The following is a 24379-nucleotide window of genomic DNA, read 5'->3' as shown; positions in this document are numbered from 1 at the left end:
CCCCTGATCATCCTCATGGCCCTTCTCTGGACTTGTTCCAACAGTTCCATGTCCTTCTTATGTTGAGGACACCAGAACTGTACACAATACCCCAGGTGAGGTCTCACAACAGCAGAGTAGAGGGGCAGGATCACTTCCTTCAACCTGCTGGTCACGGTCCTTTTGATGCAGCCCAGGATACAGTTGGCTTTCTGAGCTGCAAGCGCACACTGAAGCCGGCTCATGTTCATTTTCTCATTGACCAACACCCCCAAGTCCTTCTCCGCAGGGCTGCTCTGAATCTCTTCTCTGCCCAACCTGTAGCTGTGCCTGGGATTGCTCTGACCCGGGTGTAGGACCTTGCACTTGGCATAGTTAAACTTCTTGAGGTTGGCATCAACCAACCTCACAAGCGTGTCAAGGTCCCTCTGGATGGCATTCCTTCCCTCCAGCGTATCAACCGAACCACACAGCTTGGTGTTATTGGCCAACTTGCTGAGGGCGCAGTCAATCCCACTGTCCATGTCAGCGACAAAGATGTTAAACAAGACCGGTCCCAACACAGATCCCTGAGGGACACCACTCGTTACTGGTCTCCAGCTGGACATTGAGCCATTGACCACAACTCTTTTGCGTGCGGCCATCCAGCCAGTTCATTATCCACCGAGTGGTCTATCCATCAAATTGATCTCTCCAATTTAGAGACAAGGATGTCGTGTGGGACTGGGTCAAACACTTTACCCAAGTCCAGGTAGAGGACATGGGAAACCTCGTTCTCTTGGAGACATAAGCCATTTGGGACAGGACTAAAAGCATGTTATACCTTCAGGTCTACTAGCCAAGAAATATTTCTCTTACTTATATTTTCACTGTTTTTTTAAGAAATCTTGCCTGTTCTGATTTGGGACAAGTTGAGACCTGTCATCAGGTTTTGTTTTGATTTTAAATGGGAAACAGTCCATTATTTGCTCCTATTTTATCACTGGTTTGGAGAGACCATTCACTTATGACCCTGGAAAACCTAGATTCAAAAAATTCTGGTTTGTTTTGGGACTTTAATGGAGGTTTGTCATACTGAAATTGCTGTTTGAACTAGGATTATTTTAAGAGCTCCGTTCAATATCAGGTAACCAACCAACGTTGCTGGTATTTGACTCTTCTGCATCTAAGGTAAGAGGCCTGGACACTTGGTAACTGTTGGAGTTGGATAAATCTACAGACACCATCAGTGTCAATAAATCATATTTAAATCATATTTTCTGATGAAAGATAAATGATTAAATATTGACAAGTATATCTGGGTGTTAAGGTACACTTAATGTTGTACTGTATTTACAACTGATATATAAAATAATAGCCAGAAGAGGGTTAGGGTTCAAATCTCAAAGCTTATTAAATTGGAACACACACTAAGATCTAATATAGGCAATAGAGAATATCTTATAGCCACATTAAAGACTATCAAAACTATTATTTTGGATATCCTGACGTTTTAAGTTAAGGTGAACACAGGTAATCTAGACATTGGAAATTGGAAAATAGGGCATGTATGGCATGCCTACATAGATGTAACATGCTCCACAGTAAAGCTGCTATTTCATCTTTTTTTTTTTTATTTTTTTACCTGCCCAATGTTATGGTATGATTTTAACACTGAATAAGAAAAACCTTTAAATAAATATACAAAGACTGGGACCATTTTAAATAAAGAGCAATCATTGCTTATACCAACACTGCTTTTATCTCCTGGAAAGAAGTCTCTAATTTATATTCAGTGAGAGCCTACTAAGCTAGCTCATATTCTGTGCAGAGTAGCAAATTTTTCAGAGCATTATTTTTTCTTCACAGCTCCCAAAATGACTGTCCTCAGTATTGCAGCAGAACAATGATGCTCTCACAGGTTTTTTTCCCTCACAGGATAAGCTCTAATTCTGTAGCGCATGTCTAAAGGAATTAGCAGTTAAACATCTATTCTATAGTTAATATCACTGTTATCATTAATGATTCATTAAATTGGTTCCTTCAGAATTTTACTTGCCTCATCAGTAATTTGTAATGTTTTTGTTTTACTTTCAGAAACCTTGGGTTGATATATATTAGGTAGTTAAGGCTAAAGCTGTATGCTGTTTATGACTGCAATTAAAATAAGACATCAATTATTTTGCATTAAATACGCTGTTGTTATTATTCCTGCAGTGGTTGGAAGTTCTTTATTTTCCCTGGAAAAGAAAAAAAATAAAATCTGCAGTTTGATTGCTTGTCTTACTCTGATGATGCTATCAGTAAGATTGCTATGCAAATGCTGGAGCTATTTTAGGTTATTATTCTGGCTTTTGCTTCTGTGCTCTAGAGGTTAGGGAGTAAAACTATGTACAGCATTTTTGTCAATTAAAACTTGATACTGTTTTTTACTAGGTCTATTTTGATTATCTCGTATTTAAAATTCTAAAGGGGCAAATAACAGATTACATTTTAAAAAACACTTGGAATTAGAAAATACTTCATTCTGGCAGTGATATGCTTGTAATTTATTCAGTTCCTTAAATCATTCAATGATATGAAGAGATAAGTTCTAAAAACAACAAAACGATGACTGGAGATGTAAATCGAACCTAATCAGTACTCTTGTGTGTCAAGCATAGACTGGTGTATTGCTGTGCAAATTTGCTGTAATAAATTTTATTACGTACAGTTGCCAGAATAAGCTAATGTTATTGAAGAGGATTGGCAGATACTGCATGTTGCAAGAAAGCTTCCTTGGATAAAATATTGAGATAGTAATTTTATAAATATAAAAATATAAACTGCCAAAGACTAAAGAGTTTGTCAATACCCTAATGCTCACAGGAATGTGCACACAGAATACTTGTTGTTTTGAAGAATTAAAATGATAAAATGGCTCCACATCAAAACCACCTTTTTAAAAATCCAGTTGTGACTACGATTCTATGATTTCCCATCAAATTTGTTGATGTATTTCTAAATAATAAATTAACATTTTAAAGTCTGAAAATTATGTCCTTTTGCTTTACCATTGTCACCAATCACTTCTCAATATTTTGCAATCTATTATGCAAAATATTAATGACCATGTTTCTTATGCTTGTGACCAAATCTACTAGGAAAATGGAGGACAAAAATAAACAAATTCCAAGGAGGTAAAGCTTGTTTTATCTTTGTATGGAAAAGCTATATTTCTCACAGGAAATCTGAAGGGTAACATCCTTTTTCTTCTTTACCAAAATAGTTTTTGAACAGCAGGCTTTTAAGAAAACTGAAAGCCAACATCTACAAAACTTTTCATGTGCCCTTTCTGACTCTCCTTCACTGTGAATATCTCACTTTCAAGTTCTGCATAGCAAAAGGATTTTATTTTTGCCTGAAGTAATGGAAAAACAAATAGCTCAACCTAACATTTCCAGGGATTATATAGTTGATTAATAAGAGTATTCAGAGTGTTAGCATCCAAGTCATGCCAGTGCTGCTGTGGAGTGTGTCGTCTCAGATCTGAGAGAGGGCCTGTAAATGTGACAGTGAAGAGCCTCATTGGCAGCGTTTTCAGAATTCATTTACTATGACAAGTAAAATAAAAGTAGTGTAACAATGCCAGTCACATTTGAGATGGGAAAGCTGTGGTTTAGTCTTCATTTTTCTATGTCTGAGCATGCTTTTAGAGAATTAAATAAACAGCTATATATAATTGTGCTGCAGAATGATTAGTGAAGAATGGGAGACGGGCCTGAAGCCAACTGTGTCACTGTATATTTGTGATTTAATACCCTTCCCATTTATATTAAGCTAGCGTGATCATGGAAAGACTCATTTACACGTTATTTTAGAATGCCTGCTTACAGTCAATTAAAAAGTGAAGAAAGCAACACAGATTAGGCTTTTTTCTTCATTCTATGCTAAGAAATGGGGAAGCAGATCTTTTTATCTGATCAGAAAACAGTGGATAAAGATTTCATCCTGGCAATTGTATTTCTATTTCTTTGTATATCACCTTTTAAAAGAAACTTGTTAAGGCTCTAGAGAAGTCTGTTTTATATTTGAAGTTGCACTGACTGATATATCTTCATTATATTTAGTATTTAGGAACATTTTATTTCAATGAGTGTAAGGGATTTTTCTGCCTTTGAAAATTATTTTGGCTATCTCAATACTATATACTATTTGACCCATGCTGCTTGAGTGCTTAAAATAAAACCTGAACTTTCCAAAACGTTTCCAGAATTTATCTTTCAAGAAAAGTTATAGAAGCTTCACAAATGTTTTGAAAAAAACCTGTGTAAGTGATGTGAAATTGTCATTTCATTTTGCCGTTACCAGACCAGTTATTCTAGAAGCAGCGAAACTTCATCATGTTGACATTTGATTCTCTGAGTAACAGAAGGAGCAGAGTTCAGTGCAGGCTCAGCTGTCTTTCCCACCCAGAACAGATGCATCAGTTCTGAATGCTAGAAATGAAGCTCTCATTTCTGAAAATCAGATACTGTATCTGCATATCCTGGTGGCAAAATGCTGAGCTGACAGACAGAGAGGCCTTCCTTCTGATTGAATACTGCTTTATCTGAAGAATGCAGAATGCTTCATACCACTGCTTCTTCATATATGAGAAGTACCTTCTCTCTGAGACATCAGATGTACTTATGAGTCTAGAATCCTTTAATACAATCTGAAATATGGAAAGTCTAACAAAACTTTTGTCCCCATACATGGTAAGCGACAAATGCCATAAGTAGTTTCAGGCACTGACATGGGAAACGGGGCAGTTGAGATTCATATGGTGGTCTGACCTTTCACACTGCATAGTTAAAAACCAGAATTGTGTATTATTGCCACAATAACCCAGAAGCTAATGGAGAAGTTAGTTTCAGAGGGAATGTGTTGTGACACAGATGTATCTCACCTAACTAGTAATGTTGCTAAGGTTGCCAAAAGAAGGGCCTACGCTCCTTCAGTAGTTAAAGGAGAGATAAGAGGGTTAGAGAGACTTCTCAGATGAGATGAATTTTTCTAAGACTGTCCTATTTTCTGCAAAAAAATAACCCTCAAGTCTTTCAAGTTGATCTTTTTCATTAAGCATTTCAGACAACTACCTAAGTTTGGTAGGATGCTTTCCCCCTTTAACTGGAGTTTAGGTGAATAACATTTGCTATATAAACACTGCTGGAATTAGTAAATAAAATAAAACTTATTAACAATTTTATAGGTTTCTGAGATTCATCAGATCTCTGGATACTAGACTAGTGTTGGAATTTCTTTAGAGGGCTAGATTCCTTGTAATCTGTTCTTGTTCTTGAAGTAGGAATGATAAGCACCAGCAATACTTCAGAACTCAGATGAGTGGTTAAAAGAATCTCATCTTTATGCCAATACCCCCAAATACACTATTAATATACATACAGTTTCTTAAAGAATAATGCAAGTTATTAGTTTTTCTTGATTTCTCTACTTGTTATACTTTAAGAAGTCTTCTGCGCTGAGCTCAGAGATTTTTTTATATATATATTTTTAGATGCTGACTGTATTTTCAGTCTGTCTTATTCCTGTAATCGGCCAGGTTGCTTTGTTACGTTATTTTTATTTTATACTGAGATTTTTCTCACTCAGGGATATCACACTTATGAAGTAACTCTTTCATCTAATCATTCCTTTTCTCACATAACTTAGTTTGTGTTTTATACACAGCCTTTTTGTTGACTACAGGGATCTTTGCTTCCCTTAATAGAGTGTGCCAGACATTGTGATATGCCTTGCCAGTAGCTTCTCTTGGTCTGGCTGCCCACTGACAGAAATTTTGTTCTTGACAAACCGGACAAAACATTTTTTGCTTCAGATTGTGCTGTAAGTGTGTCTTTCACATCGAGGACAGAATTTTTCTTTGCCATGTAAGCTCAGTCAATAAGTAGTTTCTTTAGTTGAACAGTTTTCTGAGAAAGTCCTGTTATACATTCCCAAGGTGTGCTCGACTCTGGGAGCTGTTACGCTTTCTCCATGGGCTTTACTTTTCTGTTATGAACCATCATAAATTATTCAAAATGATAGCTTTATTTCCCTTTGGTTTAGATACTCCTTCTCAGTTTTAACTGAAACACTTCATCAGATGATCAGTTTTTCCTGAACTTTGTTCTACCCTGGTTGTCTCGTTCTTTTTCACTGCTTCTAGATATCTTACCCTTTTTGTAGTTATTCAAACTTGTGAATGTCAGCTGTGTCATCACAAATTTATGGTCAAAGATGCGTTCCTTATATACTCCCAATGGTTTCTAGCCTGCTTGTTTTTCAATTCTCCCACTCAAAGTTATTATCTCCAAAATCCACAGAAACCATATGCAGCTTTTTTCCTTCAGATCAACTGCATCTTCCTATTGATGTCTTATAAATTCATAGTAACCATTCTAAGTGGGTTTTTTTTTTTGGTATTGCTTGCCAAGGAAGAAGGAGGAGAACTTGTAAATTTATCCCCTTGTTGCTTGTATGCCTTTATTACATATGATGATTAGCATTTGCATTACCTGGTTAGTCTTAGCAAACCAGAGTATTTTTATCAATATTTCTTTCAGCTAAAGAGCTTTAAGGTTTAGGGTCACATTTTCAGAATCCCCTGGCTGATTAAAAGTCATGTTATTAACTTTCATTTCTTGGTAAAACAGCGAATGGGAAATTAAGATCTGTACCCCTTGATTCTCTCAGAGGCTCCTGAAGCCCCACTAAGAACAAATCAGGAAAGAATACATGTTCCTATTTTTGACAGCCAAGCATTCACTTTGTCACACATCTGTTTAAAGAAGTTGCAAGAGTGTAATTTTTACTTTCTAGTTTAAGCTTCACTGTCTTGTTCCCAAGTATAGACCATGCAAACTTCCTGAACAAAAATTGCAGTCTTGGCAGTGTGAAAAAGGTAAACAATCTGTATAGTGCGGTCTTTTCCCAGCTGCATGTTATCTTATTCTGTGTAAAGAAACTTGGCATCACTGAAAACCATTAGAGTATGTATCAGAGACTGATAAATAGGTTTATCAGCAACCTGGAAGAAAATACCTGGAAAATTTTCTACAGGTACCTGCCTGTATTGGTAGGGAGTGGGTCATGATGGAACAGATTTTTTTTTCTTATTCAATGCCTTTGAATTGGTTATGTGGTATGAACACAGCCTGAAGGACCCATGAAGAAGCAGAATTTAATAAGATCCCTACTCCACTATTATTATTTTTCTAAAGTAGTTTTAAAACTGGTTTATTTATCTGTAACTACATTTAAACACAAAAGCAATAGTTTTCTTGAAGAGTGCCCAAAGTGTTAGAAACACCACCAAAAAGAAAAACAAGAGGAGGAGGAAAACTTTGAGAATGTGAAAATATAAGCATATACATTTTGAGAAAAAGTAATTCCTATCTGGAAGACTGCAAAATTAAATCGGAAATTCAACACTGTTAAATAGCAGATAAGATCCAATGTTCTCTGCAGGACATCAGAAGCCTGTTGGAATGAAAAAATTATTATCTTGCCTGAAGTACATATAAAATAAGTAATGCAAACAACTTTAAGCAGCACAATGCTACAAAACCATCAATATACTAAAGAAGATTCATAAATTAAAAAAAAAAACAACAATTAAAATTAGTATAATTGTTTTATAAGGAAGTACAGAAAAGATAAATCTCTTGCATCATGAGGATTTCTTCTTTATATGCTCTCTTAGTGGATTTATTTACTAAGCAAGGTTTCAAAAAATTAATCAGTTTGTTAAAGTATCTTCTTTTTGTATTACTGATGCAGCTGTGGAAATCTCCTCCCCCATTGCTACCAGTAAATAAATTCAGAGTAAATCAGAAAGTAAACCGGCTTTATATAAGCATCTTAATAGTTGCAAAGCAATAGACATCATGCAGACCTTAAACAGAACACATCCATAAAATGAATGCTTAAAGTCTGTCCCACTGTGAAAATAAATTTGGACCAACATTGACTTTTTTTTTTTTTTTCTTTTGGTGTTGAAGCAGTTGATTTGAATGTAAGCCAAGAAGAATCAACCACATGACAGTAATAGCATAGCATGAAATGTATCCATGTTTCAACAAGACTCTTGGATCTGTGCCTGGGAATATAACATGTCAGAGAGAGAGAGATAGAAGGAACATGTTTTGTACTGGAAATAATACGTGTCCAACAAGTGATTGTTAGTGATGAGAATGATAATTTAGACCAAGCAGAAAAGATTTTGTGTGTATTTTCTTTGATTTATAGCACATTTAGTGGTAAGATCACACCATTAGTATCTGTATTCCAGCAGCATTACGTGTAAAATTATATAAGCTGAAATACTTTTGCTTCATCTTTTACTTCTTTTGAGAAATGAGGGATGAATTTAGGAGATACTAGCGAGTGCAGAAATGGGAATGTTAGAGGAGGCTGTTTGGTTATGAGATACTTAACAGTCCTTAAACATATTTAGATTTCATACTGTGTGTAAGAAGAGGGTGAATGAATGCCAAGAGATGTTGTCTAGGGTGGCAAAGAATGATCTGTATCTTTATAAGCACTGATATATCAGTAAGTTTAAAGGCATCTGTATAATTTTTTAATTTGTGATTTATTTAGATTTAAATAAATAAAAGCAGTATTGCTAGTTCTAGACAACCTGACACTCTTATTTAAGCAGCAAATGCTGTTTTAGCTTTGGCAATGTTAAAGTCCTTTCCAAAGGAACTAATCAAGATTTTCCCTTACTCTCTCTTGTATTTCCACATGGAGAACAATACATTTAAGATGCTGTTGTAAAAAACTTTGGGAAGAAGTTGAAGCATTTATGTAGAGATTCTTATTTAAAAGTGCAAAAATTGCAAAATTCTGTTTGAATGTATTCTGAACCTCCCAAAATTAAAAAGAACTAAACACCTATAAGGTAAAAATACAGATTGTCAACAAGAACAAAACATCTAATATTTACACTAACCTTTGATAAAAGTCTATTGATCAAAAGAGGTACTGATTTGGTACTGTAGATGTAAGGTAGTAGGCAGAACCCTGCATTATAGAAAATTGAATACAAGTAAACAATAAATCTGAGGTAGGAACACATGTAGTACTTCAAATTCTGACTTATAAACTGCAGGAAGAAATGTGCACTCTAGCAGTACAAATTAAGATGAAGTTCAGCATTTGAGAAAATACTTGGCAACTGTAATACCTAATTTAAAAAAGAGTATGTAAATATATTTATGTAGAATGTGCATAGAGTAAGGGAACAGTAGTATTAACTAAGAGGAATTTCTCATAAGAAAAATGGACAAAACTGAAACAAAATGCCTGCAAGCCAAAAATAGTTTATGAATTTAAGGCTGGGCAAAGTGCTAAAGCTAAGTAAGTTTTTATTAGTATTGAAATTAAATTTATAGATGAATGAAAATGAATGTGGTGTTAGAGAGATGGTAGTTCAGGAAGAAATTGAAAAGATATTCCTGTTCATGCTTCTGAGTTGCCATCAAATGGCACAGAGGGCCTTGTTCTGATGTGCAATGTAGAACCTGTACCAGAATCAGGACGACACAATGCACTGCAGAGGTCAGATGCCTCCCATTGTTCCAGTTAGAAACAGCCAGAGTCACCCTGGGCTTATCTTCAGGTGATGTCCTGCACAGACAGGGTTACACACCAAAGCATAATAGGCTTTTGGCAGGATGGAGGTGCATGATCTCTGTAGGTACTGTTTTGATTTCTGGAAAAAGCTGTTAAAGACAATTTCTAAGCCTGTGAAGGCTTGGAAAGAACTTCTTAGATCATAAAGCTGAAAGTAAATGAATTTTTGTGTGGGTGTCATAGGATAAAAATTCTAAATGGATATAGACACAGCAAGGTACTTGTGCAAAGTGTTCGCAACTGTCCCACACGACATCCTTGTCTCTAAATTGGAGAGAACAACTTGATGGATGGACCACTCAGTGGATAATGAACGGGCTGGATGGCCACACGCAAAAGAGTTGTGGTCAATGGCTCAATGTCCAGCTGGAGACCAGTAACGAATAGTGTCCCTTCAGGGATCTGTGCTGTGATTGGTCTTGTTCATCGGTCTTGTTGCCGATGATACCAAGCTGTGTGGTTTGGTTGATACTCTGGAGGGAAGCAATGCCATCCAGAGAGACCTTGACACACTTGTGAGGTGGGCTGATGCCAACATCATGAAGTTTAACCATGCCAAGTGCAAGGTCCTACACCTTGGTCAGAGTAATCCCAGGCACAGCTACAGGTTGGGCAGAGAAGAGATTCAGAGCAGCCCTGCGGAGAAGGACTTGGGGGTGTTGGTCTATGAGAAAATGGACATGAGCTGGACTCAGTGTGTGCTCGCAGCACAGAAAGCCAACCGTATCCTGGGCTGTATCAAAAGGAGCGTGACCAACAGGTTGAAGGAGGTGATCCTGCCCCTCTACTCTGCTCTTGTGAGACCTCACCTGGAGTATTGTGTGCAGTTCTGGTGTCCTCAACATGAGGACATGGAACTGTTGGAACAAATCCAGAGGAGGGCCATGAGGATGATCAGGGGACTGGAGCACCTCCTGTATGAAGACAGGTTGAGGAAGTTGGGGCTGTTCTGCCTGGAGAAAAGAAGGCTGCGTGGAGACCGCATAGCAGCCTTCCAGTTTCTGAAGGGGGGGTTATAAGGATCCTGGGGAGGGCCTCTTCATTAGGGAATGTAGTGACAGGACAAGGGATAATGGGTTAAAACTTAAACAGGGGAAGTTTAGATTGGATATAAGGAGGAAATTCTTTCCTGTGAGGGTGGTGAGGCACTGGAATGGGTTGCTCAGGGAGGTTGTGAATACTCCATCCCTGGCAGTGTTCAAGGCCAGGTTGGACAGAGCCTTGGTTGAGATGGTTTAGTGTGAGGTGTCGCTGCCCATGGCAGGGGGGTTGAAACTAGATGGTCTTAAGGTCCTTTCCAACCCTAAGTATTTTATGATTCTAAGATGTGCATCTTACAGCTCTCTGTGTTGAAAGCTCATGTCAGAGAGTTCAGAAAAAGTATATGACTAAATTGAGAGGAAGTGAACATACATGAGCTGAGTGGGTTAGAACGAAGAGAAAATTACATAGTGACATGAGGTTTCTGAAGTTAAATTTTATTCAGGCACTTCTGAATTTGTTGCTATGTTGTTATGTTTTTTGTATTTTATTTTTTATAATAAGCAGTAGTGTTCTTATGCAATAAAGTGACTGGAGTTTACTGTGTTTCCATTTCAATTCATCTCTCTGTAGTAATAGTACCTTTTAGATATGTCACAGACTGTCCCTTGGGTCACTGAAGCAATCATCTAATATTTCTTCAGGTCTTAAAATATGTATAACAAACTAAAACAAGAACAGTATTTGAAATTCAATGAACGTACTTTTCAAGGGACAAGCAACCATAAATTTTTAAAAGAAAGTGGTAACTGAAATCTAGATCTTATTAAAACAGATAAGATTTAGGTAATGTTTTCAGTGGAAACAAGATTTCAACCAGCTATGACCACCAGGAAAGCTGTCGTGCTGTATACATACCATTTCAGATCGTGCTCTGAAATTTCTACTTCCTGAAATTGATTGTGCAACAGATTTTATAAGAAAAAAATCTTTCCAGAAGGGTTGATGATTTGCTGGCTTTGATAATCTGTGATTCAGGAAAGCCATTACTGCCAACAAAAATCTTATTAAATCCGACAAGAGGGTTTTACCAGCCATGGTGTTTGGTATGAAACATTAACCTCTAAAAAGGTTACAGAATTGTTTTGTTCAAATAATTATTTACTTTAGCTTTTCTTTCCCAGTGTGAACTGAGTATAGATTAGTGAACTTTTATCTTCATGATTTGGTAGATGAATTTTACTATCATTTATAGTTTGTTTTGCGTTTATGTGTTTGGCTTCTTACAGACCAGAGAAAACAATTTTCACTACCAATGCAGTACATAGCACACTAAAGAACCTCTGTGATACCTCTTTAAGATGCTGTACTGCTATTTCATAAATCTTTGGCTTTTCGCATATCATGAATGCTGCTTCAAAGGGGAAAGATCCCTTTGACTCTTAGGAGAACAGTTCTGAATTTAGTACCTGGAGTGAACAGGCTCCTTAAGAATTTTTTGTAAAGTCTCAAGAGTGAAGAGGGAAGATTCTAATAACAGAGAAAATTACCTAAAAAAAACCTCTAATTTTTCACCTGTAGTTTAAGGAAAAAATAAAATTCAGAGTTTCACTCATTATAATGAAATTACAAACTAGCACCTTCAATTTCTAGAAACTGCTAACTTCTTGTACAAGGTTAACCTTTTGTTTCTTACTCCCCCTGAAGCACAAATTGTAGTATTACCCAGATCACATTTTTGTGTTTTGCTTCACTGACATCAGTTATAGCAGCTTCCAAGGATAACTCATAACTACCAAGTGATTTAATGTGAAATTTTAGTTATGCTTACGTGAAACAGAAGAAATTTCTCTAAATTTTTCCCTCTATTTGTTTTGGTGTTATGACATGAATTTGGGCATATTATTGGCCATTGGCTATTCAGTTAAAAATGACTGACAGAGGAAAAATGAAGTTCTTCGTTTTCTAAAATATGCTTTTTAAAATTAAATCAGCATTTGATTCACTCTTCTAAGACACACAACTAAACAGGCTCATGTTTTTAAAAGAGAATCTCTTCCACAAACAAGAATGGAATTCTCTCTAAGAAAGCAGTTCATGTGACTCCCAGCAGCTATCATCTGACAGATTTCTGCTGCTCTTATTCTATGCCCAAGGCAGATTTTGTTTTTTTAGGGGATAATAAGCTCTGTTTTTTCCCTCTTTGCTACACCAATGCTTTGTATTATCTCAGCGCAGATATTTAAGCAAGCTTCTTAAGCAAGCATGACTACAAAGAATTTCATCCATATTGCAGCTCAGGAAATAAAATGATATTAAGAGGGGATAGAAATGCTCATAATAAGGCTGACATTTTTTCTCCGTTCTGTAGTAATCACAGAGAAGGAAGATTTCTGAATCTGTGCGGAACCTAATCTTAAAAATAGTTACCATATCTCAGTAATGTAACTAATATCAAATATTTAGTTGTCCATTAAATTATTATACATGTACTACTTTGAAAGATGTACTAAATTTATGAACTATTACGTAGTTTAGAAATTCTAGAAGGTTCAAAAATAAGGTCTCAGATTTACCTAGTTTTACCTAAGTCATAGAATAGAAGGCTGATTTTACTTTTAAATTATTTCTAGAATATAGTAAACTGAGAATTTAAAGGCAATTCTGAGAAGGGAAAGCCTTCTTTCTTATGTCTCCCTCCCACTTTAGAAAAATTGAGTACAACTATTTAGCTTGATAATAAATTAAGATCAGACATAGCATTTTAGTTGGGAATTCATAGACCTGAAGTGAATCTACGTTTCTAAGTAATTTTCCAAGTAATTATTTGTAAATGAGTGCCTGGGGTTGAACCAGATGTTGTCTCATTAGCCTTACCACAGTAGTATGGAGAGAAAAAAATAAAGGAGCAGTAATGAAAAATAAATAAATACAAGTGTGTACAGAACACTATTTACTTGCATTGATGATTTTCTCTTCAGTATTTAGAATAGTATTTCCATTATATAAAGCAACTGACAGGCAGAAAACTCTTCTGTAACATTCAAGTAGTAGATTTATCATATACTTTTTTTTATAGACTTTGCTTTCACTTTATCAATTGATTTTCTAGTAAGTATGGTTTTGGGAAAAGTTGGAAAGGAAAACCTCCATTATCTTTATGAACACATTTTAAAAATCTTTAAACTGTTTTGATGCTAAAGTTAAAATGGCTCCTTACTTACCAACTGGCAGGTAAAGCTAAAGTGTTGAGTCCTAAATAAAGGATAGAAAGAAGATACCAAGTATATGGAATACTTCTATTAGTTCTACTTTAACATTCCTGCACCCTTCTGCTAATTATTTTTAGTGCTGTAAATACTCTAGCTTTTCAAACTACTGGCAAAAGACTCATCTATCTAGGGACAATCAGGAAAATTAATCTGAATTGAATTTTAAACTGGATTAATTAAACTACATTAGATCCCTATGTAAATACACTTCCTCAGAATTTAAATGGCTTTTATTTAATAATCTTTGGAAGTGAGTTAAATTAAATGAAATTAAGGCTTCTTTAATGTTGCTTGAGAATGTCCATCCCATAACTTCAAAGTAATAAAACTGCCATACCTAAAATTCAATCTGTTTGTTGTTTTGAATTGCTTTCCTGATCAGGTCCACATGGACAAGCCACCCCTCTAACAATTCTTACTACTATTTACAACCTTTTTGAGTCTGGCCTTGTTTGATTTCCACAGATAAAACCTGTGTTTATAAATAAGCTTTTGCCTTTATCACCTGATGTGAGAGAACTTACATTAAAAAAGAATTAGAAGATATCGTCTATTTTCCCCTTACGTAGTTGTTAAGTTTTAATTTTAAGCAGATTATGGACCCTCTTACTCAGTTTACAAAACCAGTTCTTATTCTCAGAGTCAGTGTTTTTCTATAGTAAGCAACTAAAGAAGTACTAGTGTGCTGAAAGTTTTTTGATTCAGGAATGTGTTTATATTTGTCAGCATTTCTGAAGCCATCAAATCTTGGGGCTGATTTACTTCCACATTTAATTATATAGCATCTTCATATCTTTTCCACAGCATAAAATCAAAAGGTAATCGTTATTGGTGAATGTGTCTACTAGTTGTCTCAGGTTAACAGAGAGTAGTAATGTAGCATGCTTAGCTATGTACAGAAGCTGGGTGTGTTAATGTAACTACTGGCCCTGAAGGCGAGTTCAATGCCTCCTGCAAGCAGATTGCTATAATCTTTGCTAAAAAAAGAAAATGTGTAGCCTTTGGAGAACACATGTTGCAGAGCACATAATTTAATACACTTCTTAACAGAAGTAAGCACCCTAATTTGTTCTGAATGATGAATTTCCTTTATGTAGACCCCAAACATGTTCAAATGTGGTAATAAAATGACAAATATGTTGTCTCATTGGTTCAATACAGAATGGATTTGCCAATGAGATTCTGACACTGCCATGGATAATGTATTGGTTTTATTAAAAGTCAAATTTTAAAAGCAAAAGCAAGCAAAAGATATGGTATTTCATTCTAATATTTTGCATCATGATTGATAGTGGAAAAAATCCAACCATGTGGCCTCTTGTCTTAACTATGGAGTACTGGTGATGAGAGAGAGGGAGAGACAAGCTTCACAAAGCATGCAGCTGTCTGTACTTCAGATGTGGTGCTTTGCATCAATTGTAGGCCCAAGAGTGACAAGAATGCAGAATAAGCTTGTACTTCTGGAAGCATAACTGCTGTTTCTTCAGAAACATCATCTTAGTGCTCCATAAGTCATTTTGACCAGATTGTTAATTGATCATCAGACCAAAACCATCATTTAAATAAGGGCAGATACAGACAAATACAGTCAGAAATGCGTGTGTCACGTTTCTGTTCCCTTTTTTGCAATGGAGTATCAGTTAAATTCTGACATACCGCCAGTTTTGTTTTTTTTCCTCTTTTTCTGCAGTTTATTATGCTGACATACATCTTTATGTTGGCCTGGCTTGGAGTTACAGCTTTTACATCTCTGCCTGTTTACATGTACTTCAATCTGTGGACCATTTGCCGAAATGCCACCATAGTGGATGGAGCTAATCTCTGCTTGGATCTTCGCCAGTATGGTATGTGAATGAACAGCACTAAATATAAACCAAGATTTCATAAAAGAAAACATCATATTGTATCTCAAATGAACTGCTTCAGTGTTTCTGAAACCATTGTTAAGCATCTCTTTCTCTCCTTTTGCACACTAGTCAAGGCAGTATATTAAAAATGCACTGCATTTCTGGGCCTGACAAAATTTAATCAGCATTGTTGATCTTCCCAGAGTACTGAAAATTTGGCTTGAGGTTTCTGTTTAGTCTCTTCTTTTGAAATTGCTGGAACTTGTCTGAAATGCTTAATTAGTCATTTATCTGAAGAATGACTCTTTAATCTTGTGGTAGGACACTGATTTGCAGATGTGGATCCTAGGCGATCATTTCTATCTGCAGAAGTGAACTGGGACAGGACAAGATTGATTGCTTGCAAAAATGTTGATGAGGAGTGATAATATAAACAGTAACACTCGAAGAGGCTGGTGAAGAAAGAGTAGGGCTAAAGCCTAAACTGTGAAGGTTAAAATAAAGTTGGGATATGCACATACCTGTGTTCTGATGGGATGATAAATCTGGACGAAAGGGGATTTGGAACTCTAAAAAGTCTGAGAATTCTTGTGTTGGTGGTGATATTTCAATGAAATATTTCACATTAGTGTTTTCACATGGGGAAAAAAAACTTTTTTAATTTATTGATTCCCCCCCAGCTTGAGAAGTGAGTTGAGAAAGTAATTATCCATAAAGATCTCAAGAGTATTAATTCTTTCTATGACTTTTTATTTTGCTAATGCTCATGGCTACTTTTTATCATTAATTCTATTTAAAATGTGTGTGTAACATTAACATACAAAATGTATATTCTGTGAACAAACCTGGTTCCTGTAAATTCAGTGTAAAAAACACTGATTACTGATAGAAAGAACAGTACCATTTTTCATGATAACCAAGTTATAACAGTTCTCTTCAAGCTAGTCTTTTATTTACCATCTAGACATTATCTAAAGGAAACAATGTATCAGATTCTAGTTATTTTTGTTGATAAACTGTTATTACAATAAAGTGTATTTGGGTAATGCTTTTTTGTAACTACTGAATGAAGCTTTGTAGCAGATCTACACATTTGAAAACAATATGCAGCTCCTTTCTTCACATGAGTATAGAGAATGTTTGTGAACAACATGGTGAGTATATGTAGTAGTTGCAAATAAATTTCTGTTGTTTTGATTAGTGTGTTGATCAAAACCAGGGATGAAGATGCTTTCAGAAATGGCTGAAAAATTATTATCTGCATGTTTCCTAATAGGGCTTTCACTAAATACATTCTGTGTTAGTTTTTTAATGGCTGAAATTAACTAGTATCATAGATCACAGTGTGGTTTGGGTTGGAAGGGGCCTTAAAAATCATTTAGTTCCATCCTACCCTACCATGGGCAGGGAGACCTTCCACTAGACAAGGTTGCCCAAGGCTCTATCCAACCTGGCTTTTAACACTGCCAGAGATGAGGCAGCCACAGCTTTTCTGGGCAACATGTTTCAGTGTCTCACCACTTCACAGTAGAGAATTTCTTCCTTATATCTAATTTAAATCTCCTCTCTTCCAGTTTAAAGTCATTCCCCCTTTCCTGTCACTACATGCCCTTGTAAAAAGTCCCTCTCCAGATTTCTTGTAGGCCCTTTTAAGTATTGGAAGGCCTCACCTTCCAATATAAGGTCTCCCCTAAGTCTTCTCCATGCTGAACAACCCCAACTCTCTCAGCCTTTCGTAATAGGGGAGGTTTTTCAGCCCCGATCAACAAAAAACTGACTTTTGTTAAAGTTCTACAAGGCAGTCAAGAATTTGTATATCTTAGCTCATATGAAGTAAGATTCTATATGATAAGAATATTAAATATTGTGAATATTTATTCTGCTTCCAGGTATTGTAACTATTGGAGAGGAAAAGAAGGTTTGCACCTCTTCAGAAAGTTTCGTCAAGATGTGTGACTCTAATGAGGTGAATAATGTGATATTTTTGGCAAATCATAATATATGTTATAGTAGAAAATAACTGATGTGTGTTTTCTTGCTCTTAATGTTCTAATTCTAATAGCTATGGTGATGCAATAAAATCCCAGTGGAAAATACAGTCAGCAAGTACTTTCCCTAGTCTTTTATCACATATCAGATTTAGACAGTACAATTTCTACAGCTTTTTGTTTTCTAAAATATGCTTGTATTTTTTTATTTCTTTTTTATGAATCCCATTGTCATGTATATTTCTACTGAGATGTTTTTGAAAGCTAATGCATCTGCTGCACAATGAATAGGTCTATACAATGAATCACTGTTTGAAGATCTTATGATTACTGTTGTGACAGGAAAGTAAAGATTTCAAATGGATTTGACCAAATCTTGCAGTGTGTTAGGATAATAACACCTAGTACATTTTTCCTTGCGGTTTTTCCCTTAGGCAAAGGCCACCTATTTCAGTCTGGCTGAGGTTTCTGCATTTTTAAATGATCAGGAATGAAGGATAAACAAAATTACATCTATTCACATAAAAAGAGAGGCTAAAATCTTGATCCCTCTGAAGTCAGAGAATGCTTTGATAAATGCTTCACTGGGTCTTACTGTGTTTGAATAAATCTTCTTAGAATGAAGGTACACGATCTGCCTTTGTAACAAAACCATCTAAGAAAATGCAACCCTTGCTATGCGGTCAACACTCAGTGTGCTGGCAAACCAGAACACTGAAATTAAAACAAATGTAGTCATTTTGTTTGGAGTGGGGAAAGGAAGGTAGTTAACTTGGATTGTTTAAGAAACCTGTTTTATATTATATGACTTTGGTTAAACTTTATTGAGAAATTTGGAAGGGAAGTAAATCAGTATATGAGGATGGAAAGCTACACCTAAGGAAAATAGGGTTTCTTTAGGCTGTCTCTGCCACTATTGAAACCACCACAAACATTTATAGATCTCGTAAGGTATTATTGTAATTGGAAAAAAAAAAAGTGCAGGGCTGTTTATTTTCAAATAATAAGTTTGCTTAATATTTTATGGTTTAAATATAATATTTTAAAATAGAATTATGCTTTATCCCTGCTATGAGTATTGTGACAAAACAAGTACAAGCATAATGTCATGTAGGGATCTCAGTCTTTTAGAAAAAGTATCAGTAATCATTACTTGGTAGAATGGTATCACCAGGAAGGTGATTATTTGCTCTATGTTATTCTTACTTTTTGTTCAGTTTCTGTTTAGTGTGCCACCATGAAAGTCACTTTCTTTGTCCCTTTTTGCAGCTAAACATGACATTCCACTTGTTCATTGTGGCTCTTGCTGGAGCTGGAGCAGCAGTCATTGCTATGGTAAGCTACCCAGCATTCTGTACTTCCTTCATCATCTGAATTGCTAATTCATTCTGGTTGTTACTTAGTATCAGTTATTCAATTTTCATACTATCATTCAATGCTGTTACTAAAGTATAAGTCTGTAATTCAGTACTCTCATCTCCATTTAAAATATGTTGGTGGATTCCTTTTAAAGTAGAACATCGTGATTGCTTTTTTTGAATAAAACTTCACCTTTAAGTACATGCTTAGAATTTTTACTGTTCACTTGCTCTCTTCAGGCAAGTGTGTGAACTCCCATGTCTGTTTCATGACCGTAGTAATATACTTTTATGATTTATGACTTTCTGGGTATTCACAGGTTTGCCATGCTGCTATTTTAGGAGCAGCTTCTTTTTGTCAGTTCTGTGTATGTATGTGAATACATCAGTTTTTCTGCCAGGACAAATTTTTGTTTTTTTTTAAATAATGAAGATTATTTTGAATTTGATCCCATTTTGACAAAGGAAATGTTCCACTGAGAAAAAAGTGCATGAGCTAGTTCCTTGTTCTTTGGCTTTTGTGTCTTGTATGTGCTTAAACATAACAATAATGTTAGAATAGGGATTCTGTTCCAGTGTAGGTTTGCATAATACACACTGAAATGAGAAATGAAAAATGGCTGGTACTCAATATTTACACATTCCATAAGAAAAGCGTTAGTGATGTTTATTACCATTATAACTGCTACTGGTAATTTTTGATTGAATCCTAAGTTCATAAATATTTCATTCTCCTTAGAATTGCATTCATAAAAAAAGACAATCAGAGAACATTCAATTAACCTAGCATTCCTGTTGCATTAGTGATTTGTTTTTATTCTTCTGTGCCATTTTTTTTGGTATTATGTGACACCCTGCCAAGAGGGCATCACTTAGCAGAGATAGCCAAAGGGAAGAAATGTATTTTCAATGTAATTTTTGTTTCAAGACCACAAATAATAATAGTAGAATATAACTTATATTAATAATTTATTTGATTTTCCAAAATTAGATTTTTATGCTTCCAGTTTGAAAAATGGTAACCAAATAATAATATATAGGTATATTAGTGTCAGGAAACTACATCCAAGAAACCATTAGTTCTCCAGTGCATTATTGTTTTAAAGTATATTCAGTAGTAGTTAGCAAATGCTAATTTGTTCAGATGACAATTCTGCATTTCAAAGAAGAGTTTTGAATAGGAATAGCCATTGAAAGATTTTTAGTAAAAAGAAGCACATCTTCAGTGGAAGCCAATTACATAGGCACATTGAGCCACACAGCTTAAATACATGATACTTTCAACGAGGTTTAAAAAAACCCTTTATAGGTCACAGTACCATATCAAAGATGCCATAGATGTGTTACACCCGGCACTAATCCACTAGGAATTCACTTTGATGGCTCACACCTATTTTTGAAGGGTTACCCACACACAAGTATGCTTTTTATTGGATTCTGTGACTGCATAGAGGAAGCATGACAGCACTGACTGTTTCAACAGAAATGTAAATTGAGGACTAAGTGCTAGTAATTTCTGCACCATCCAAATGCACAGAAAAAAAATTGAATTTTGAATTATAATTCATTTGGACTATGTATGATTCTAAACATTGCTATTCTTTCTCATGTCTGTATAGGTAATAAACAAATACAGAAATTATTGTTGATGTAATATATATTTTACTGTTGTTGATGTTGTGTCAGATAGAAACAGAAGACATGAAGTTGTTTAAATGTAAATTCTACCATCCCAAAGGGTTGATTCTAAAGCTGGCAAGCATTCTGCCTGTGATGTTTTCCTAAAACCACTACAGCAAAACTGAATTATGAGACAGTTTCCCCTCTCAAAAGTTACCGTGTAAGAAGTGCTCTTCAACTTCCCCAGAGGTTTTGTCCTGCAAGATGGAGGTGCAATCAATTCTCCTGAAACAAGAGGAATGTATAAGTGGTCTGGTCCCTGTCTCCCAGTATGACTGTGCTTTTCTGCAGAATATTGGATGCATATAACGGGAAGAAAAAGTTATTTAGTCTTCTGCCCTCCTGGTATAACGACAGGTCCCAAAAGGAAAGGAAAGACAAAGTAAACCCAAACCCTCCCTAGACTAGATGCAATTCTACAGTTCTGAAAGGTTGAAGCATACTTTCACCATATAAAGAAATATAAGCAGCAATGTGCAGCTGGCAACCACCCTGATAGGATGAGGAGGAGAATTGGAAAAAATTAAAAACAATGGGTTGAAATAAAACAGTTTAACAGAGTAAAGTATACTACTACTGATAATATTAATGAAAAAGGAGATAACAGAGAGATCTAAAACTAAAAAAAAAAAAAGAAAAACAAATATAAGTGGTATACAGCACAATTCCTGACCAATGCTCAGCCTGTCCCAGGCAGTAATCAGACACTTTTGGCTAACTCCCACCACTTTGTATACCAAGCATGATGTTCTGTGATATGGAATACCCCCGTGGCTAGTTTGGGTAAGGTGTCCTGGCTGTGCTTCCTCCAGGCTTCTTATGCACCTCCTCACTGGCAGAGTATGGGGGATTGAAAAGTCCTTGATCAGGGTAAACACCACTTAGGAACAACTGAAACAGATGAATGCCAAATCACAGCACTGCACCATCTATTAGGAAGAAAATGAACTCTATCCCAACCAAAACCAGGACAGAATGTTTCAATATGCAAAAACCATGTGCTGTCTTGTATATGTCTGTAATTAAAACATCCTGAGGCAGACTATAGAAGCTGCCCTGCTTCAAATTGAATAAGCCTTGACGGAGCCCCACTGGCTTCAGGCTATTCAGGTCACGGAAGTGTGAAATTCAATTAGACAGATAGTTAGAGATGACCTCCTTAGTGTGACAATGTTATCTAGGAACTTTGTGTTAAACAAAAAACGAAGGTGGTGGGACTATTAAACATATATGTCATTATATAACATGGATGTTTATTTGACATTATATAAACTAAAGTAGTTATTTCCAGGCAAGTCATCCTACCTATAGTGAGTGTGAACTCCAAGAGTTCCAGAAGTTTGGGTTTGTAAAATTTTAAGGAAGAGATGGGCAAAGAATGGGAGTTGAATGAAGGTAAGACTGTGGCCAATGTACCTTCAGAATAGTTTTTCTTTTTTTTTTTTTTAGTAGAAGAAAAATGCCAAGTGAAACTGCAATGCATTAGGTTTAAATTTGGCTTTTACTGGGTTGTTATCATAACTTTTGTGAGGATAAGAAATGTGCCTGTGTGGTCCCGTTTTCATCATGTATTCTTCAGTTGAAAGGTTTTCTGGTACACGTGTTTTAAAAGGCCAGGAAGACACGAGTACACTGCTCAGAGGCTCCCCACTTCTAGGATTCTCATGTCTACAATCTGTTCAAGGTTCAAATTATATTCTTCTATTTGAAACTAATTTTTCCATGAGGATGTGTGGAGTAGTTGAAATAGTAAAGCAGGGATGTTTTGCTGTTTTTTTCAGTTCAGTTCAAACTTGAACTTTGTGTCAGGTTGCTGTTCTACTTCTTGACTTAACCACGCCTAGCTCCTTTTGATAAAAGAGCTATCATCAATCTCTATCATATAGTTTTCAAGTTTGAAGTTGCTCTACTATGATTAGTTCTCTTGGTTCCTAACTTTCTGTGACTTCTCTTATAGGTTCATTATCTCATGGTCTTGTCTGCCAACTGGGCCTATGTGAAAGACGCTTGCAGAATGCAAAAATATGAGGATATTAAATCAAAGGAGGAACAAGAGCTTCATGATATTCATTCTACTCGCTCTAAAGAGCGGCTTAACGCTTACACATAAAAGAAATCTTGTCTTACTTTTTACCATGAGAATGCTTTGCTGTTTAACTAAAGGCCATCCAACCATTTTAAAAACAATTGAAAGTGCTTCTCACAAAAGATTGTTTGGGTGACTTACATATCACCCATGTACAATTCTTGGTTGTCTAGCACTTGGTTTCTTAATTAGTTCTTACTTTGTGTGACCATTCTCTACCACAAAGCTCCTAAATAGCCTTTCCTGAATTCTCTTAAGCTAATTAGTTCTGCTAGATCAAGGATATTAAACTATTGTCAAATGCAAATATGTGTTTGATTTTTTTAATCACTTTGTATGTGTTATGCATAACACCTTTTGCATTGTTTATTATATGTTTTTGAAAAAAAAAGGTAGCTTTTTATACTTTTTAGTTTTGAGTTCAGTAACTACTTTAACTACAGGTATACTTCAAAGGGACCATTGTACCTGATGTACAATACAGTAAGAAAACATTCTGATGACTTTGCTTTATATTTGGAAAACTTGCTAGATGGACCCTGATCCAGTTGAATGAAGGTCCTACTAACGTTTTAAACAATCAAGGGTGCAATTTCTAAATTTGTAGTGGGTAAAGAAAAAAGGAAAAAAAAAAGAGAAAAAAAGTTAAAAAAAACTAAAAAAAGGAAAAAAAGTGCTTCTTATCTTTGTTAACATTGTATTATTATTGATGTTTTTAAAGAATATTCTCTTGTTCCAAGTTCCATGGGTGATAATTCCTGTTTGTATTGTGAGCATGCAGACCGTGGTGCTAACAATGCATGGCCACTTGCCTTTTGAAGGAATTCAATACCACGGCTACCTGTTAAAGAGTTATGGTATATAACGATTGTTAATTTAGTGATATAGTTATCCATAGTTTTTTACAGAATGATCTCTCTTTAATTCAATGATGGTTATGCTAAATTGGAGCTGTTCATGTGATGATGTAAGAAATTACTGCTTAGCTACATTTATGAAAGTAATATATCAAAAATACAGTGACAATAGGAGTCAGATGTCTTTTTACCTGCTTTCAATATTTAAATGGATTGCACCTGTCTGAACTGTAAAAGATATATTAAATGAGACTTCCATAAATGTTATAGCTTGGCTTCTAGCTTTCCTACACATATTGGTTTTCCTGTATTACATTGAAGTAAGGTGAAAGACCACTAAAGATATTATTTGAAAGTATAGTAATATATTTGATCCTTTATTTTGATAGGAAATTGTTATCAGAAAGGTAAGTCATCTTAATTTGAAAGAATTACCTGTACCAAAAACAAAACAAAAAACCTTATGTAAGAAAAGTCAGTATTATTGGACCAAATTTGCTGGGATTCTTTTTTGTTTCTTTACTTTTTTCTTCTTTTCTTTTCTGTTCTTTTCTTTTTTCTTTTCTTTCCTTTTCTTTCTTTTTTTTTTTTTTTTTGCCTATTTCTAATGCTACAAGAATGCTGTAAAGTGTCTTTTAAAGTGATGTAGCCTGACACGACATTTTTGTCAGTGTTAAAAATCTTAGGTA

The 24379-nt window shown here is 35.4% G+C and overlaps 1 protein-coding gene across 1 annotated transcript in view; it reads left to right on the top strand.

Moving 5' to 3' along the window:
• GPM6A (glycoprotein M6A) overlaps nt 1-24048 on the top strand; it is a 116780-nt gene extending 92732 nt beyond the window's left edge. The window contains exons 4-7 of the mRNA XM_057419126.1: nt 15565-15718; nt 17611-17687; nt 18979-19044; nt 22705-24048. Coding sequence (XP_057275109.1) covers nt 15565-15718; nt 17611-17687; nt 18979-19044; nt 22705-22857 — 450 coding nt within the window. The 3' untranslated portion in view covers nt 22858-24048. The remainder of the gene's footprint in view (nt 1-15564; nt 15719-17610; nt 17688-18978; nt 19045-22704) is intronic.
• Nucleotides 24049-24379: the final 331 nt, after the last annotated feature.

Source organism: Pezoporus wallicus, unplaced genomic scaffold (assembly GCF_028554395.1).
Source record: "Pezoporus wallicus isolate ANWC-B61680 ecotype Strahan unplaced genomic scaffold, APGP_CSIRO_Pwel_v1 contig_2384, whole genome shotgun sequence".
Taxonomy (NCBI): domain Eukaryota; kingdom Metazoa; phylum Chordata; class Aves; order Psittaciformes; family Psittacidae; genus Pezoporus; species Pezoporus wallicus.
The sequence above is the reverse complement of the archived record's forward strand: the minus strand, read 5'-3'. Positions and strand labels throughout refer to the sequence as shown.